Source organism: Lepidochelys kempii, chromosome 8 (assembly GCF_965140285.1).
Source record: "Lepidochelys kempii isolate rLepKem1 chromosome 8, rLepKem1.hap1, whole genome shotgun sequence".
NCBI lineage: Eukaryota > Metazoa > Chordata > Testudines > Cheloniidae > Lepidochelys > Lepidochelys kempii.
This window is the reverse complement of record NC_136387.1, coordinates 46,162,309-46,180,387: the sequence shown is the minus strand read 5'-3', so window position 1 is coordinate 46,180,387 and position 18,079 is coordinate 46,162,309. Positions and strand designations below refer to the sequence as shown.

The following is an 18,079-nucleotide window of genomic DNA, read 5'->3' as shown; positions in this document are numbered from 1 at the left end:
TCTCTTACTTTTATTTGGGGTATACATTTAGTTTGAGCCTCTATTGTGTTTTTAAAAAATGTTAGCTTGCAGGCATTTCACTCTTGTCACTGTTCCTTTTAATGTCTGCGTAACTAGCCTCTTCATTTTTGTGTAGTTCCCCTTTTGGAAGTTAAATGCTACTGTGGTTGATTTCTTTTTGGTATTTTTTCCCCCATAAGGATGTTAGATTTAATTACATTACAGTTGTTCTTTCTGAGCAGTTCAGCTATATTCACCTCTTGAGCCAGATCCTGTGTGCTACTCAGGACCAAATTAAAAATTGCCCCTCTTTGTGGGTTCCAGGATTAGCTGCTCCAAGAAATAGTCATTAATGGTGTCTAGAAATTTTATCTCTGCATCCCATCCTGAGGTGATGTGCTCCCAGTCAATATGGGGATAGTTGAAATCCGCCATTATTACTCAGTTTACTGTTTTTGTAACTTTCTAATCTCCCTCAGCATTTCTCAGTCACTGTCACCATGCTGGTCAAGGGGTTGGCAGTATATTCCTACTGCTATATTCTTATTATTCAAGCATGAAATTTCTATCTGTAGAGGTTCTATGGTGCAGTTTGATTCACCAACTTTTTTTTACTCTAGTTGACTCTGCTTTCTTTCACACGGTGCCACTCCCCCACCAACACAACCTACTCTGTCATTTGTATATATTTTGTCCCCGGTATTACCATGTCCCATTGATTATCATAATTCTGCAAGTTTCTACGGTGCGTGTTATGTCAGTATCCTCACTTAATATCAGGTAGTCAAGTTCATCCATCTTAATATTTAGACTTCTAGCATTTGTGTATGAGCACTTATAAAATGTGTTAATATTTAGGTGTTTGCCTTCAAGGTGAGTAATTGAATGGATCTCTTTTTCGTATGGCTGTTTGTTTCTCTTCAGCTCCTACCTGTACTTTATTGACATCTGTCCTCTCCTCTTTACTAGGATATAGAAAATCTCCTTTAATAAATCGTCCTCTAGGGGATGTGTCTGTCTGAATGATGTGCTCCTTTGTACCGGTCAGCTTTCACCCAGCCCTTAGTTTAGAAAATCCTCTACAATCTTAAATTTCACATACCAGCAGTCTGATTCTGTTCTGGTTTAGGTGGAGCCCATCCTTCCTCTGTAGACTCTTCCTTTCCCTAAAAGTTTCCCAGTTCCTAATAAGCCTGAATCCCTCCTTCCAACGCTATCGTCTCATCCACGCATTGAGACACTATAGTTCTGCCTAACTGGCCTGGGCATGGAAGTAGAATTTCAGAGAATGCAACCATGGCGTATATGTGGCCTCTAGGACTTCTCTCGTACCTTTCCCTATTTCATTGGTATCTACATGTACCATAAAAAGAAAAGGAGTACTTGTGGCACCTTAGAGACTAACCAATTTATTTGAGCATAAGCTTTTGTGAGCTACAGCTCACTTCATCAGATGCATACTGTGGAAACTGCAGAAGACATTATATACACAGAGACCATGAAACAATACCTCCTCCCACCCCACTCTCCTGCTGGTAATAGCTTATCTAAAGTGATCACTCTCCTTACAATGTGTATGGTAATCAAGGTGGGCAATTTCCAGCACAAATCCAGGTTTTCTGACCCCCCTTCCCCCCTTTTTCCAAAAACCACACACAAACTCACTCTCCTGCTGGTAATAGCTTATCCAAAGTGACCACTCTCCTTACAATGTGTATGATAATCAAGGTGGGCCATTTCCAGCATAAATCCAAGTTTAACCAGAACGTCTGGGGGGGAGGGGGAGGGGGGGAGGAAAAAACAAGGGGAAATACGCTACCTTGCATAATGACTTAGCCACTCCCAGTCTCTATTCAAGCCTAAGTTAATTGTATCCAATTTGCAAATGAATTCCAATTCAGCAGTTTCTCGCTGGAGTCTGGATTTGAAGTTTTTGTCATGTACCATGACTACCATCTCCTCCCCAGCACTGCCCATACATCTGTCTAGATGTCTCTAGAGATCTGCAGCCTTCACATCCAGCAAGCAATTCACCACGCAGTTCTCCCATCAAAAGCCCAACTATCGATATTTCTAATAATCCAAGCCCTCATTTCTATTACCTATTTCTTCTTATCAGGTGTCCTCCGTGTGAGAGAATACCATGACATCATCTGGAAGGAGAGTCCCAACTGTGGGATAATTTTCCTCTTTTGAGACTTTAATCCTTCTCAACAGCCCAGAGGCTGTCAGACAGGAGGGAGCCAGAAAGTCTCATCTATGTACATCTGTCTCCCTTAGCTACTTCAGTTCAGCCACTCTGGTCTCAAGAGCCTGTACTTGATCTCTGAGAGCCAGGAGCTCCTTACACCAAATGCATGCTAATGCCACCTGCCTAGAAGGCAGGTAATTGTACCTGCTCCATTCAGGGCAATATACTGGATAGCCCACTCTGCAGCTGGACTTCTGCCTACATTCTTTGTACTCTTGTATGGGGTTTTTTTTGTTTTGTTTTTTGGGGGGTTGTGGGGGAGCAGGCTTTATTGGCCCAAGTTTAAAGGATGTTTATAAGATGTATCTGGACTTCATGTTCTTTCTCTCAACTCCCTTGTAAAAGTCCCCTTTACTTCTCTTGTTCACTAGCTCCTCCGGTCACTTATGTGCTGGCTTTTTAAACCCCTGTTTTCCATGAGTTTGCTCTGCCCCCTTGTCAAGAGATTCTGAAGGGATGAGGGATCCAAGGATGGCAGGCTAGAGCTTCCTTAGGAAGCTCTCAGCCTTCCTAGCAGGCTGCTAGGGTCAGCACACAGTCCCCAAACAGACCACACTGTAAACTTCAAGCAAGCAAACACAAAATAGACTTACCCCAAGGGTCATGTAGTTGCTGCTCCTTCACCTGGAGAACTCCCTCACAAAACTCTCATGTTCGCTAGCTCACTGAAAATCTCTTCTCACATCAGATCTCCACCCCCAATGCTAACAGTCAGGCAAATAGTTAATCTAACTTGTAAATATGAAATAGAAAATGTCCTCTCTGGCTGCAGTTCCAGCACTACTTGGAAATCTGCCCAGAAGGAAAATGTTTTACATTCAGACACTAATTTTCATATTTTCCTGAGGTCCTGCAGCTCAGATCCCAGCTTTCTACATGGACACAAGCCACTTATTCAGCACTCAGCATGCACGTCTGGCTCCACCTTCCTTGGCTCAACAGCAAGGTTTTCAACCAGGACTTTCACAGGTATTTGGGGATTCATCTTACTGAACCTTCATTGTAAAGCTGTTATAACTTGAGTGGACCTGATAGTTGCAGGAGGGAAAGAGATCTGTAAATACTAAATTACATTGGGAGTGAAATGCAATCTATCATAGTTCAGTTTGACCATGTACACAGCCTTTTATGGTCTTTCAGTCAACATTCATGTGAACAAAGATTTCTTTATAACAGTATTCCAGTAGAAGCCTGTGTTCTCAGAAATGTACTGCTTCATACAAGACTATATATGTTCACACCAGAAGCGCTCACTATGGTTTTCCTTCCTGCAGTTGAGGACGTTGTTTGCTTACATAATAGTAGGGAAGAACACTAATGAGTCCAGTAACTTGTGGGTGAATCAGAACATATCATTTAGAAAGTGGTCCAGCCTCTGTTTAAAGAATTCCAATTATGATATATTAGCCAGCTCCTTTTGTAATTTGTTCCAGTGGTTGGTTCCCCTCATTCCCAGTTTGAATTCTTCTAGATTGACTTCCTGTCATTGGGTCTTGTTGTCTTTGTCTGCTAACTCAGAGTTCCTATTCTGCGTACTATTGAAAGCCATAGCCAAAAGTTTGGTACTAAGGAAATTTAATAAGTGAACTAGTTAATGAAGTGTACCAGCTGTCTGCATAAAGAAAACCTGTGCACATAAATGCAGTAATTCTCATGTATGTAACAAGAAAAGTGAATGTGAACTCTGCTGTAAATAGTCAATAAATCTATTGTGATGGTCAGTTTCTATCAGGAAGGAATCTAGGTGTTTTTAAATCTGGGATCCACATATAGGTCAAAAATATAAAGCTCTTGTAGAAGAGTAAAGGAAAAGGTTTAAAAGTGTTTTAGATCTCCTAGATTTATCTCCTGCTAACTTTCTAAAGTACTCCATCCATCTGCCTGAGAGAATCAAGTCCAAGTGACTTACGGTACTGGTTTGTAAAAAAAATAGTGCTCAGGTCACATGGAATATCTGACTAAAGTTGCTCAGAGTATGAGTAATAAAGATCAAGTATTAAGAATGCAGCATGTAGTCCATAGATTAAATGTTTGCCAATTTTTTAAAAAAGTAACAGCTGAATGGCCTACGTTTAATAAATATACTACAGATATTTTGCTCAGCTATCATCACGCACTCTGACTTCTCATTCGCTGCTATATTACAGCAACTGCACATGCGTAATGGTTCTGAATTTCTTGAGCATGATTTTTGGGGTTTTTTTCTCAGTTTTATTGTTGGTCATCAGAATCAAATGTCTAAAGTTTGTATCATAACAAATTTTTAGATGGAAATTAACTTTTAAATAGCTGTTCATTGCCTCAGCAAGAAATGAACTGTGATATCTTTCTACAACTTATTTGGAAATGGTAAATCTGTCAACTCTTCAGTTAAGTTATCTTTCAGTTTAGAAAGTTGTCATGTGTTCACTGTATAGCCTTTGTGTTTGACGTCAAACTACTTCTTAATCTCTTTTAATTGCTTTATAAATCCCATTGCACGTTAGGTACATTTTTTTTCCTTAATGGTTTTGAATTGGCAGTTTTCAGCTACCAGGATTTTTATGTGACAGTTTCTACACTTGACTATTTAATTATTTATTTTTGTTACAGCCCACTTCAGTTCAGCAGATTCCCATCCCCATCTATGCACCTCTACAAGGACAACACCAAGCCCAACTGAGTTTAGGAGCAGCACCTGCTGTTTCCCAGGCTCAGGAATTGTTCAACTCCTCCTTACAACCTTATAGGTAAATGTTTTAGCTTTAGTAAGGAAAAGCAACAAATTAGATCAGTCCATTGTAGTATTCCTTTCTTTCACCACTCCCACTTTTTCAGACCAACATTGAAGTCTAATAGCAACTTTAAAATCCTTGTTAGTTTGTGAATTCAGACGTGAGATCCAGTAATAGAGATTCGACTTAAAATGAGCTACAAAACTTAAGGACCAGTGGATGACCTAAAAAAGTAAAACCTGCTACTGGTTAGAAATACTATGGGCTCTCCCTAGTTAACTTGCCAGCCAGAGTTCATTATACATTTTATTTTCTCACCCTTTTTACCCCTTCAAAAATTCCACATATTCAAAATGTCACTAATTCTGTGACAAGCAGAATGTTGTTGAAAACTTCCATGGAAATTGAAAGTTAGCCTTCACGTACATGGCTTAATCAAAAGAACCTTGGGTGCTGTTGTGGTCAACATGAGACAGCGGCTATTGGTAGTAGACTCTGTAGAGTAGATTTGAAAGATTACACTAACATTCAGTGTCCACAAATCCTTTCATTCACAACTGATTCTCTTGCCTCTCTTAGCGTTTCATTGGGAGCCTTTTGTATTGACATTAATGAAGCTGAGTTGAGCCCTGTATGCACAGGAGTGGAATTCCTATTCTGCAGTTTCTAAGCTGTTCATAATAGTGAGACTCCCTCCTGTGCCTAAAACTAAGGCAGATTTTTCCAGATGAGCTAAGAAAGCAGCCTCTAGTCTTTGACTGCTGGCTGAGAGGCTTTTAGGTAGTGCTTTGCTGTATTCCTGTGTGAAAACCCAGAATGAGTAGTATGGGAAGAATGTGCAAGGAAACCAAATATCAATTTAAATATTAAGGACCTTGTTCCCAGCAGTCAATGTCTCAGATAATACCAAACATTCATTGTTAAAAATACCCATTGATACCCAGCGACTAAGCAGGTAAGTATTATGGAGTCAGCATTAATGTACTTAGGGTCATCTGTGGTCAAGAGAACCAAACACTTTTTCATGTTCAGGTGCTGCTACTAAACTCTGTAGTACTTCCCTCTGCCTGATGCTACAGGACAAAGACTGAAAACTAGAAGCAGACAGATTTCACATGTGGCAGTGCAATTAATTTCAACATTTTTCATATAACTTAAAATAGTTTAATATACTTTAATACTAAAGAAACTAAAATAACTTATAAAATATTTTTTCAGATATGAAGTTTAGTTGACTTCCCATACATGTAGTAGCTAGCAGCTCATACGGTCTTCAATGGGATGTGTTGTGTGTGCAGCCATTTTGAATATCTGGCTCTCTGATTTTAATGCCGATAAAGGTCTAGTTCTGTTCTTAATATTATATATTTGTGTATTAAATTTCAAAGGCAGTTTCTCATATATTGTATCTGTAATGCAAACTAAAGCCTAATAACACAACTTATTCTTTTGTAGATCACAGCAAGCTTTTATGCAAAGTGGTCTGTCTCAACCATCGCCAGTAGTTCTGTCTGGCACAGCCTTACACAACTTCCCAGCAGTGCAGCACCAGGAACTTGCCAAGGCACAATCAAGTCTTGCATTTCAGCAGACTTCTAACACTCAGCCTATTCCCATCTTGTATGAGCATCAGCTTGGTCAAGCTTCAGGACTAGGAGGCTCTCAGCTCATTGATACTCATCTTCTCCAGGTTAGAATTTTTTTTTCAAGTTGAGGTCTGTATCACTTATTGGAACAAGTAATGATAGGATGTAAAGAACACTGGAGGAATTTTCTGTTACCTTAATACTATAAAATGCAGTCTTTGGGGCTCTATATTATTCAGACCTGCTTCTAACCATCTTCGATAGATGAGATGCCAAATATCCATATCTGTTAACTGAAATTTGTATTTAAACTGAAATTTATGAAATCCCAAGACCTTTGTAATATCGGGTTTCATCTGTATTCTGATATGCCCAGCTCTATAATATCTAGGTAGCATTGATGCAAGATTACAGGAAATCTTAATGGTTCCTTTTCACCATCTTTACCAGGCAATCTGTTTTGTGCCCCAACATTCCAATTCACTTGTAACAAACTGTGTAGTTCGAGGATACTTCTGCAGCTTACAAACATAAAGGCTTGACTTTTCAGTAAAGACACTGTCCTGTGTTTGGATGGTTTTAAACAGAAATGGATGCTTCATCACAAATTTGAAATGTCTCTAATTTTCCAACTTCTTATGCTGTAGCAATTTTGGAATTGAACTGACTTTAAATCCAGAATAAATTTCCATGCTCTTAACATTTAGTAATCCTGGTTATTGATAGTAATTTAATAGTATCCTATTGCAATTTGTCATTCTTTCTTTCTAGGCCAGAGCTACTCTCACCCAGGCTTCAAGTCTATATTCTGGACAGGTTCAACAGCCTGGCCAGAGCAATTTCTATAATACAGCTCAGTCTCCCAGTGCTCTTCAGCAGGTAAACTATGGCATGGTAAATTTCCTAAATTGCATTTCTTTTTATTAATTTTATGGACTGTTTTTTTTTCTGATGTATACTTAAAAGTAGGGAAATAAAGATATTATGATCATGATCCTATACCTGAGAATTGGCGGAATAGAGCCACCATAGTGAGACACAAGTTGCAAGAAAATAAAGTGATATACAAGTTCATATTAATGACTTAAGTCTAAGTAGCAAAAGAGTTTTTTCCTACACCCTTGTCTCTCTAGTGCAGTAGTTCTCAAACTTTTGTACTGGTGACTTTTCACATAGCATGCCTCTGAATGCGACCCCGCCCCCCTTATAAATTAAAAAAAACCTTTTTTATATATTTAACACCATTATAAATGCTGGAGGCAAAGCTGGGTTTGGGGTGGAGGCTGACAGATTGTGACGCCCCGCCACTCCCCCCCCCCCCCAATGTAATAACCTCGCGACCCCCTGAGGGGTCCCTACCCCCAGTTTGAGAACCCCTGCTCTAATGATGAAAGAAGCAACACCCTACATAACAGTTAAGTAATACAAGTATCTGCTCTCTTTCGTGGGGGCAAGTCAGAGGTAATAGCACTTTCACAGAGAGCCAAGTAATTACAGCATTTAGAAAACAGACAAACAAAATAGCCTGTTTGCTAATGATGGCATATGGCTCATCACTGACTAGCTGAAACCTATGAGACCAGTCACATTTCCAAATGTGTACCCCAAATATGCAAAGTTGATAGTTTGCACAGTTGTCTGTCATACTTATGTGTATATCTAGTCTTAACCTGTAGCTCTGTAGCACTTCCCAGTTTTGAAGTTTAAGTGGTGCCAGAGTATTTCCAAGTAATTTAAGATTATATTAGAAAAAATTGTTTTGATTTTGTCTTGTGCAAGCACTGTAGGATGTTGCAAATCTAGTACCATTTAGTGGCTCACATTTTGACAACTTAAGGTTTAGATTTTTATAAACTGTTCCTAACACTTATTTGTAACATATGCAAACAATTGGCTATTTTATGACAAGTCTGTCAAACATTAACCGTATGAATGAGGGAGACCTCCAAAAACTGAGTAATATTTTAAATCCTATTGAAACACAGTGGAAAATCCATCGTCTGGTAGATTAGAAGCATCTTAAAAAGTTGTTATCCCCTCCAAATGAAAGACTTTAGAGGTCAAAATTATGCATATTTGTTTAATGTTTTCAGATGTTCTGGTGAAATAGCTACTTGTAACCAATATTATGCTGCTTACAGTAAATTTTGGTTTAAACTTGACTCACTGAATGAAGGAACAAAGAATATTGTCAGTCTTTTAGAGGCCCTCAAAACATTTTTCGTGTGTGATGGGAGAGGGGTTCATGATTGTGCATCATACAAACAGATTAGGAGATGTCAAAACTAACATAATTACTTGACTATCTAATATTTTCAAGTCCTCATCACTTCCATCCAGCAGTTAGTGTTCACATTTGGTTACAGTGACCCCTGTTAATACAAGGAGGTGTCATAGGTGGTTGGATAGTACAGTCCACCATTTCTGTTTTTAATCTTAAAACTCCATTTCTGTGTACTCTTTGGCAAGTAAAGTCTAACCTCAATACCCAGCAGCCAGCTTGGTCATTTGAGGTGTTTGACGAAAAATTGCCATTTTTGTAACTATCTTGTAATTATCAGTTGAGTTTAATTTACTTTATTACTGTGAAGTGCTGTTGAAATGATGGTACAGTTAGGATCCAGCCTATAATTTGATGCATTTGTAACTGTTTCTGAAGTTCACGTATCCAAATGCATTAAGAACTAATTATAAAGTCTCTAACAAATTAAGAGATGATTTGCCTGCATCCCTCTGGGTGATAGTTTCACTAATTAAGAGAAATACAATTTAATCTGAAATATAATTTAGTCTGAATATAATTTAATGTCAAAGCCATCTTGATATAGTTAAGTAATTAAGCTTGTACTGTGGTACTGATATTTCCTTATTGTCTCCAGGTGACTGTACCTTTACCAGGCTCGCAGCTTTCTTTGCCCAACTTTGGATCCACAGGACAGCCACTAATTGCTCTACCCCAGTCCCTACAGCCTCCACTGCAGCATGCCCCACCACAGGCTCAGGCTCAAAATCTGACTAGGCCTGCACAAGTAAACCAGCCTTTCAGAGGATTGATCCCTGCAGGAACTCAGCACAGCATGATTGCGGCTACTGGAAAGGTAATTATGTGTTTAAACCCAGAGTGCAATAATGAAAGTGTTCCATTACTAATGTACACTATTTTTACAGCATCCAGCAGTGTTGTGAGCATGTTGACAGGGTTTTCTTTTTTAAGAACTGAGATCCCTGTCCAGATCTTAAAATTTAGTTTTAAACATGGTGTGACAAAAAGCGGGTAGGATAGCAAATAGCTGGAAAGGCATGTGGAGGTAGGGCACTTTAAACCCTGGCTGTACCTTGGTGGCTCAACCAAGGTTTTTTATTATTAACTTCCTTCTCGTGGCATTTTGAAATAAGTTAATCTTAGAGGGATTTTAATAAGATGATGATGGCTTGGCATATGAGGGCATTTCCATACATCGGGAACAGTGCAGAAAATGGCACATAAGTGGGCAGAAACAGACAAAGAGGGCATGAGTGTGGTATTGGTAGATCAGAGGGTTCGGGAGCTGTGGGGTAAGATTTGAGTTTATATGTGGTCAGGTTGAGTTCTCTGGAGCTTTGAAGGAGAGGAGAAAACTAAACAATGCAATAGGAAGGGAGGAGCCATTAAAAGGGGCAGATTGGGTGAGTAAAACTTTAGGTGCTTTTTGAATAGTGGGGCCAGAATTGGGAGATGAGAGAAGAGGGGGTTTCAGTAATCAAGAGTAAATGATCAGCCCACTAATTCATGTTTTGGCTGTTGGGATTATGAGGAATTGCAGATCTTTAAAATATTGTAGAAGAAATTACTGGTTTGGGATATGTTCTGTGTGAAGAAGGGGGAATTCAAAGATGACCTTCAGCTTATGAACCTCAGTGACAAGGAGAGTGGTAGTGCTGAAGGAATTTATCTCTGGAAATCAGATGGGGACAAATTTAGAAAAGATGAAGGAAATTAAGGTTATGTTCTGTTGAGCGGTAAGTGCATTGTACCTCACTTACCACATACTATAGAAGGAAGGGAGGAACAGTATTCACTTTGACGGAATTCCTGGTGCTGGCAGTGCCTCTTCTGGGGCTTCAGTTCACAACTGCAAAAAGCAAAGTATCCAACCCTCTTTCCACAACCACCACAAACGTGAGCATTTTTGAAAAGCATTGAGTTTTCAGCTAGCCTGCCAGGGTGGATCTGATTTAAATCGCTGGTCAGGAAGACTCAATTTAATCATGGATTTCTACATAAAAGTGCATTCTTGTTGTTACAACCTTAATACATATTCTTCACAACTCGGAGATAGATGTAGGTTTCATTTTTAGAAGGTACACACTATACATTTTTAAACAGTGATTTATTTTGAAAACTTTTCAGATAAGTTTTACAGCTCTATCAGAAAATGAATGATTGTTTGGTTATTTCATTTACCAAAGGTAATTAAAGCAGATAGTTCACCTCCCAATGACTTCATAAATATCTCCAGTTCAACAAGTTAGTCATTAATATTCGGAGGATTTTCTTGCCACGCTGTATTAGGAGGAGAACATCACCAGACAGATAGGAAGGACAGGTAGGGCAGAAAAGGTGGGAGAGTAGCATTGTATGTAAGAGCAGTATGACTGCTCAGAGCTCCAGTATGAAACGGTAGAAAAACCTGAGTGTCTCTGGATTAAGTTTAGAAGTGTGAGCAACAAGAGTGATGTAGTGGTGGGAGTCTGCTATAGACCACCGGATCAGGGGGATGAGGTGGATGAGGCTTTCTTCCGGCAACTTGCAGAAGCTACTAGATCGCATGCCCTGGTTCTCATGGGCAACTTTAATCATCCTGATATCTGCTGGGAGAGCACTACAGCGGTGAACAGACAATCCAGGAAGTTTTTGGAAAATGTAGGGGACAATTTCCTGGCGCAAGTGCTGGAGGAGCCAACTAGGGGGAGAGCTTTTCTTGACGTGCTGCTCGCAAACCGGGAAGAATTAGTAGGGGAAGCAAAAGTGGATGGGAATCTGGGAGGCAGTGACCACGAGTTGGTCGAGTTCAGGATCTGACACAGGGAAGAAAGGTAAGCAGCAGAATACGGACCCTGGACTTCAGGAAAGCAGACTTCGACTCTCTCAGGGAACTGATGGGCAGGATCCCCTGGGAGAATAACATGAGGGGGAAAGGAGTCCAGGAGAGCTGGCTGTATTTTAAAGAATCCTTATTGAGGTTACAGGGACAAACCATCCCAATGTGTCGAAAGAATAGTAAATATGGCAGGCGACCAGCTTGGCTTAACAGTGAAATCCTTGTGGATCTTAAACATAAAAAAGAAGCTTACAAGAAGTGGAAGCTTGGACAAATGACCAGGGAAGAGTATAAAAATATTGCTCGGGCATGTAGGAATGAAATCAGGAGGGCCAAATCGCACCGGGAGCTGCAGCTAGCAAGAGATGTTAAGAGTAACAAGAAGGGTTTCTTCAGGTATGTTGGCAACAAGAAGAAAGCCAAGGAAAGTGTGGGCCCCTTACTGAATGAGGGAGGCAACCTAGTGACAGAGGATGTGGAAAAAGCTAATGTACTCAATGCTTTTTTTGCCTCTGTCTTCACGAACAAGGTCAGCTCCCAGACTGCTGCGCTGGGCAACGCAGCATGGGGAGTAGGCGGCCAGCCTTCTGTGGAGAAAGAAGTGGTTAGGGACTATTTAGAAAAGCTGAACGTGCACAAATCCATGGGGCCGAATGCGTTGCATCTGAGAGTGCTAAAGGAGTTGACAGCTGTGATTGCAGAGCCATTGGTCATTATCTTAGAAAACTCATGGCAATCGGGGGAAGTCCCGGACAACTGGAAAAAGGCTAATGTAGTGCCCATCTTTTAAAAAGGGAAGGACGAGGATCCTGGGAACTACAGGCCAGACAGCTTCACCTCAGTCCCCGGAAAAATCATGGAGCAGGTCCTCAAGGAATCAATCCTGAAGCACTTTGAGGAGAGGAAAGTGATCAGGAACAGTCAGCATGGATTCACCAAGGGAAGGTCATGCCTGACTAATCTAATCACCTTCTATGATGAGATTACTGGTTCTGTGGATGAAGGGAAAGCAGTGGATGTATTGGTTCTTGACTTTAGCAAAGCTTTTGACACGGTCTCCCACAGTATTCTTGTCAGCAAGTTAAAGTAGTATGGGCTGGATGAATGCACCCACATTGGGCAGTTCTCGGTCTCCGTCGGCCTCCAGGCCTCCCACTCAGGTTGAGCGGAGTAGCCCGGCCCACTTGGCGCAGGCCTCCCTGGATGTCCAGGTGCCCTCCACACCGGAGGCCCTGCAGATGGCCCAGGACATTGTTTCTGCTGGTACCAGAGGCACCGCCACTGTTGTCTCCCCGGTCCAGAGCAAGCCACCACTTGGATCTCCACAATCACCGCCTGGTCGGTACCATTAACAGTCAAAGGAATGTTCCCAACACCGTTCACCGCTCAGCAACAACCCCATGCACAATCCTCGCTGGTCCCTGTTGACCCCCACCAGGTTGTCTGGCTGGGTTATGACTGACTGGTTCTAAGCATTGCTCCGCCTTGAGGGACCATAGACCTTGCAAGGGGAGCAGGCCTCGTCGAGACCGGGAGAGATGGCACCGGAGGTCCTAGTCTCTGAGAGGCTACCGTAGTCCATCGCGATATGGGCATCGGTGCCGTTCCTGTTCTTTGTCTCTCTCCAAGACCCCGCTGCAGCACTGCTCATGCAGTCCCAGGCCTTGATCCACCGGCACTTCGCTATCACGGATCTGCCTGCCGGAGCCAATCACAGAGCAGCTGCTACCAGTGGAAACACTCCTCCATGTCGGGATCATGGTCTCGTGGTCGGCACTGTTCCCGACTCCACCACTCCTCCTGGTCCAGGCACAGCGGCAGGTCATATGCCAGCCCGGCCTCCCTTTGTAGTCATCAGTTGATAGGACAGGCTAGTCAGGCTGAACAGCCTGCTCCGCCGGTTCCACAGCAGGTGCAGTGGCCGCTGGCTCCTGGGCTGGCACCGTGGCACCAGTGTGCCCTGTGGCCTCAGACGCAGCCGGTGGTGGCTCGCTTGGGGGCCGGAGCCTTGGAGAGAGAGTCGGCCTCCCTTTCCCAGCCTCCCAGAAAGGAGTCAATGGGGCATGCATCTTTGGTTCCGCACCCGGAGGGTGACCATGTGGTGAGACCTCCGGTACCGGTGGACACACAGAGTACTGCATTCTCATCCTCCCTGATGAGGCAATTACGGCCCCTCCTCCCCCTGTTCCACAGGAGGACTCTAAAGCCCACCAGGAACTATTGAAAAAGGTGTCATCAAGCCTCAAACTTCAGACCGAGGAGGTGGAGGAACCCTCACACTCCCTCTTCAGTGTCCTCTCAGCCTCAGCACTGGGCAGGGTGGCCCCTCCCACTCCACGAAGGGGTGGCAAAAATTTCAAACGCTTTGTGGCAAACCTCAGCTTCCTTGCCCCCCGTCTCTAAAAGGGTGGAACGGAAGTACTTTGTGCCCACCAAGGGGCATGAATACCTGTACACCCACCCTGCCCCCAACTCCCTCGTGGTTGAGTGGATCAAACACAGGGAGAGGCAGGGCCAACCAGCCCCTACTCTGAAAAATAAGACTCAAGGAGGCTGGACTTACTTGGGGGAGAGGTTTATTCGTCCTCAAGTTTCCAGTTAAGGGTGGTGAACCATCAGGCCCTCATGGGTCAGTATGAGTTCAATTTGTGGGGCGCTCTACCCAAATTTGAGGACTTTCTCCAGGAGCGTGACAAGAAGGAGTTCAAAATTCTGGTGGAGGAGGGCACAGCGGCTGCCAGGGCAACCCTGCAGGCAACGTCGGATGCCGCGGATACGGGTGCAAGGTCTATGGCTTCCGTGATGTCCATGAGGAGGGCATCATTGCTTCTGCTGTCTGGACTGTCCCGTGAGGCACAGAACTTCTTGCAGGACCTTCCATTCGATGGCAAGGCCCTGTTTGCAGAACAGACAGACATGAAATTGCACGGCCTGAAAGATTCCCGCACAACGTTTAAGATACTTGGCCTCTACATCCCAGCTCCAGCCAGGACCAAGTTTAAGCCTCAGCAGGCTCCCACCCAGGCCATCCACTCTAAATATGAGCCCCCTTATAAAAAGTCAAAGGACTATAAGAAATGCCCGCAGAGGCGGTCCCGGTCTGCCCTCCAATGGTAAACAGGTGGGGAAGCGTCAGTTTTGACAGGACGCCCAGGGGCCATTTACCAGTTCATACCAAAGATCCACCCACAGTAAAGCTTCCCTTCCCCAGCTTGTGTGCTTTTTCTCCCAGAGTGGTTGCGGCTGACTTCGGACAATTGAGTCCTCAACACCGTCTCCCAGGGCTACACCCTTCAGTTTACCTCTACCCCGCCCAACCACCCTCCATCCCCATCCCTCCTGGGGTACCCCACTCACAAGGCCCTGCTCGAGCAGGAGGTGGGGCAGCTCCTTGGCTTAGAAGTGGTGCCAACAGAGTTCAAACACAAGGGGTACTACTCCCACTATTTCTTTATCCCAAAGGCCAAAGGGGAGCCCACGCCCATCCTGGACCTGTGGGGCCTGAACCAGTACATGGTAAAGCTCAAGTTTCGCAGTCTCTTTGGCCTCCATCATCCCCCCTGGATGCCGGGGACTGGTACGCCACCCTCAATCTGCAGCATGCGTATTTCCACATTCGTATATTCAAGGGACGCAGGCGTTTCCTCCATTTCACAGTTGGGCAGGAGCACTACCAATTTACGGTCCTCCCATTTGGCCTGTCCATTGCTCCCAGGGTATTCACAAAGTGCATGTCTGTGGTGGCAGCCTACCTCAGACATCGTGGGGTTCAGATCTCGCCTCTCTGGACGACTGGCTGGTCAAGGGCAGCTCCAGTTCACAGGTGTGGGATCACATGGCGCTCCTCCTGTCTACGTGCACCACCCTGGGCCTGTTGGTAAATGACACCAAGTCCACGTTAGTCCTGGTGCAGCACATAGAGTTTATCGGGGCAGTCCTGGACATGGAATCGACCAGGGCCTCCCTCCCACCAGACAGATTTGAGACCCTGAGAGGGCTCATAGACAGGGTCACATGTCAGCATGTACATATGTGGTTCGCCACACCAGATTCAGGATGTGGCCCCTCCAGCTCTGGTTGGCCTCCGTGTTCTCCCAGTCCAGAGACAGGATGGACAAAGTCCTCACTGTGCCCAAGACGGTGATCGCCTCCCTACGATGGTGGTCCTTCCCGCAGGCCCCCCCCTTGGTGGAGCTGGACCCATCGTACCTGGGTTGGGGAGCCCATGTGGGGAACATTCAGACCCAAGGTCTGTGGTCCGCTCAGGATCTTGCCCTGCATATAAACTCAGGGCAGTCCGGAACTCAGCGCAGTCCGGCTGGTGTGCATGGCCTTCCACTCTCATCCGAAGGGCAAAGTGGTCAGAGTTCTCACAGACAACATGGCCTTGATGTTTTACATCAGCAGGCAAGGCGGGGGCCCATTTGTCTTCTCTGTGCCAGGAAGCCCTCAGGCTGTGGGACTTCTGTATAGCCCACGACATTTGCCTACAGGCCCACCACTTACCGGGCGCCCAGAACTCACGGGCGGAACTCTGAGCCGAGATTTCTCCTCTCAGCACGAGTGGTCACTACACTCCACGGTGGTGCACAGGATTTTCCAAGAGTGGAGAACTCCCCAGGTGGACCTGTTCACGACTTGGCAGAACCGCCGGTGTCCCCATTTCTGCTCCAGAGTGGGGGTTGGGAGTGGGCACCATCTCTGATGCCTTCCTCCTATACTGGTTGGGCCAGCTTCTCTATGCCTTCCCCCCGATCCCACTGATCGGCAAGGTCTTGGAGAAGATAAAAACGGACAAGGCCCTGGTCCTTCTGATTGCCACGCCGTGGCCCAGGCAGCATTGATACAGGACCCTCATGAGCCTGGCAGTCACCCCGCCGTGGCCATTGCCATCCCACCTGGACCTGCTCTCCCAGGGCCGCCTCCTCCATCCCAACCTAGCGGCACTCCACCTCACAGCATGGCTGCTCAGTGGTTAGTCCAGGAGGGAAGGACGTGCTCAGAAGGGGTTCAGCGCGTCCTCTTGAAAGCAAGCAGCCCTCCACGCATCAGGCCTACTTGGCGAAGTGGTCTCGGTTTTCCCAGTGGGCAGCTGAGCAGGGCATTTCACCCGTGGCTGCTCCAATCCAACTCATTTTAGACTACCTCCTTCACCTTAAAGCCCAAGGCCTAGTGCCCTGTCCGACAAGGTGCACCTGGCAGCCATATCGGCCTTCCACCTGCCGGTGCAGGGGCACACGGTATTCTCCCTTGTTATGACTGGCCAATTTCTTAAGGGATTGGATAGTCTCTTCCCGTACGTTAGGCCCCCAGTCCCACAGTGGGACCTGAACTTGGTGCTGGCCCAGTTGACGGATCCCCTTTTGAGCCGCTAGCTACATGCTCCTGGTTGCACCTCTCCTGGAAGGTAGCCTTCCTGGTGGCGATCATGTCAGCTAGACGGGTCTCGAAACTCAGGGCCTTGACCTCTGAGTCCCCATACACGGTGTTCCATAAGGATAAGTTCCAGCTCTGACCACATCCTTTGCTCCTCCCCAAGGTGGTCTCCACCTACCACATGGGTCAGGACATCTTCCTGCCGGTCCTCTGTCTCAAGCCCCATGCGTCCAGTGAGGAGTGCCACCCCCACATGCTGGATGTGAGACAGGCTCTGGCTTTTATCTGGAATGGACTAAGCCGTTCAGGAAGTCTTTGCAGCTGTTCATTGCCTCAGCCGAAAGGACGAGGTGTCAGCCGATCTCCACTCAGTGGCTCTCCAACTGGATCACCTCATGTATCCGTACTTGTTACGACCTAGCGGGAATCGCCCCGCTGTCGATTGTGAGGGCACGCTCGACTAGGGCGCAAGCCTCGTCGGCTGCCTTTTTAGCCCATGTCCCCATTCAGGACATTTGCAGGGCTGCCACGTGGTCTTCCGTTCACACATTCACTTCGCATTACGCGATGGTCTCTCAAACCAGGGAAGACGCCAAGTTCGGCAGGGCTGTACTCCGTCCCGAGAGACTGTGAACTCCTATCCACCTCCAGTAGATATAGCTTGGAATCACCTATTGTGGAATGCGCATGAGCAATCAGTCGAAGAAGAAAAGACAGTTACCTTTTCTGTAACTGTGTTCTTCGAGATATGTTGCTCATGTCCATTCCACATCCCGTCCTCCTTCCCCTCTGTCGGAGTTGTCTGGCAAGAAGAAACTGAGGGTGGGGGGGGTACACAGCACCCCTTATACCGCGTCATAGAGGCACCACTCCAGGGGTCACTAGGGGCGCACCCCTACGGGTACTGCTAGGGGGAAAACTTCTGGCACCAGTGCACGTGAGCACGCACACCTAATGTGGAATGGACATGAGCAACACATCTCGAAGAACACCAGTTATGGAGAAGGCAACTGTCTTTTTTTTTTTTTTTAGAGTTGGTCAGTTTTTGAAACCTTAATTTTTTTTTAAAGA

The 18,079-nt window shown here is 45.0% G+C and overlaps 1 protein-coding gene across 15 annotated transcripts in view; it reads left to right on the top strand.

Moving 5' to 3' along the window:
* Positions 1 to 18,079, top strand: part of PRRC2C (proline rich coiled-coil 2C) — a 115,184-nt gene that overhangs the window by 79,652 nt on the left and 17,453 nt on the right. For 10 of the 15 annotated variants that reach the window (XM_073356343.2, XM_073356351.2, XM_073356348.2 and 7 more), the window contains 5 exons: positions 3,099 to 3,220; positions 4,844 to 4,980; positions 6,421 to 6,655; positions 7,323 to 7,445; positions 9,431 to 9,649. In XM_073356343.2, coding sequence (XP_073212444.2) covers positions 3,099 to 3,220; positions 4,844 to 4,980; positions 6,421 to 6,655; positions 7,323 to 7,445; positions 9,431 to 9,649 — 836 coding nt within the window. The remainder of the gene's footprint in view (positions 1 to 3,098; positions 3,221 to 4,843; positions 4,981 to 6,420; positions 6,656 to 7,322; positions 7,446 to 9,430; positions 9,650 to 18,079) is intronic. The other 5 variants (XM_073356350.2, XM_073356344.2, XM_073356352.2 and 2 more) reach the window with 3 other exon arrangements.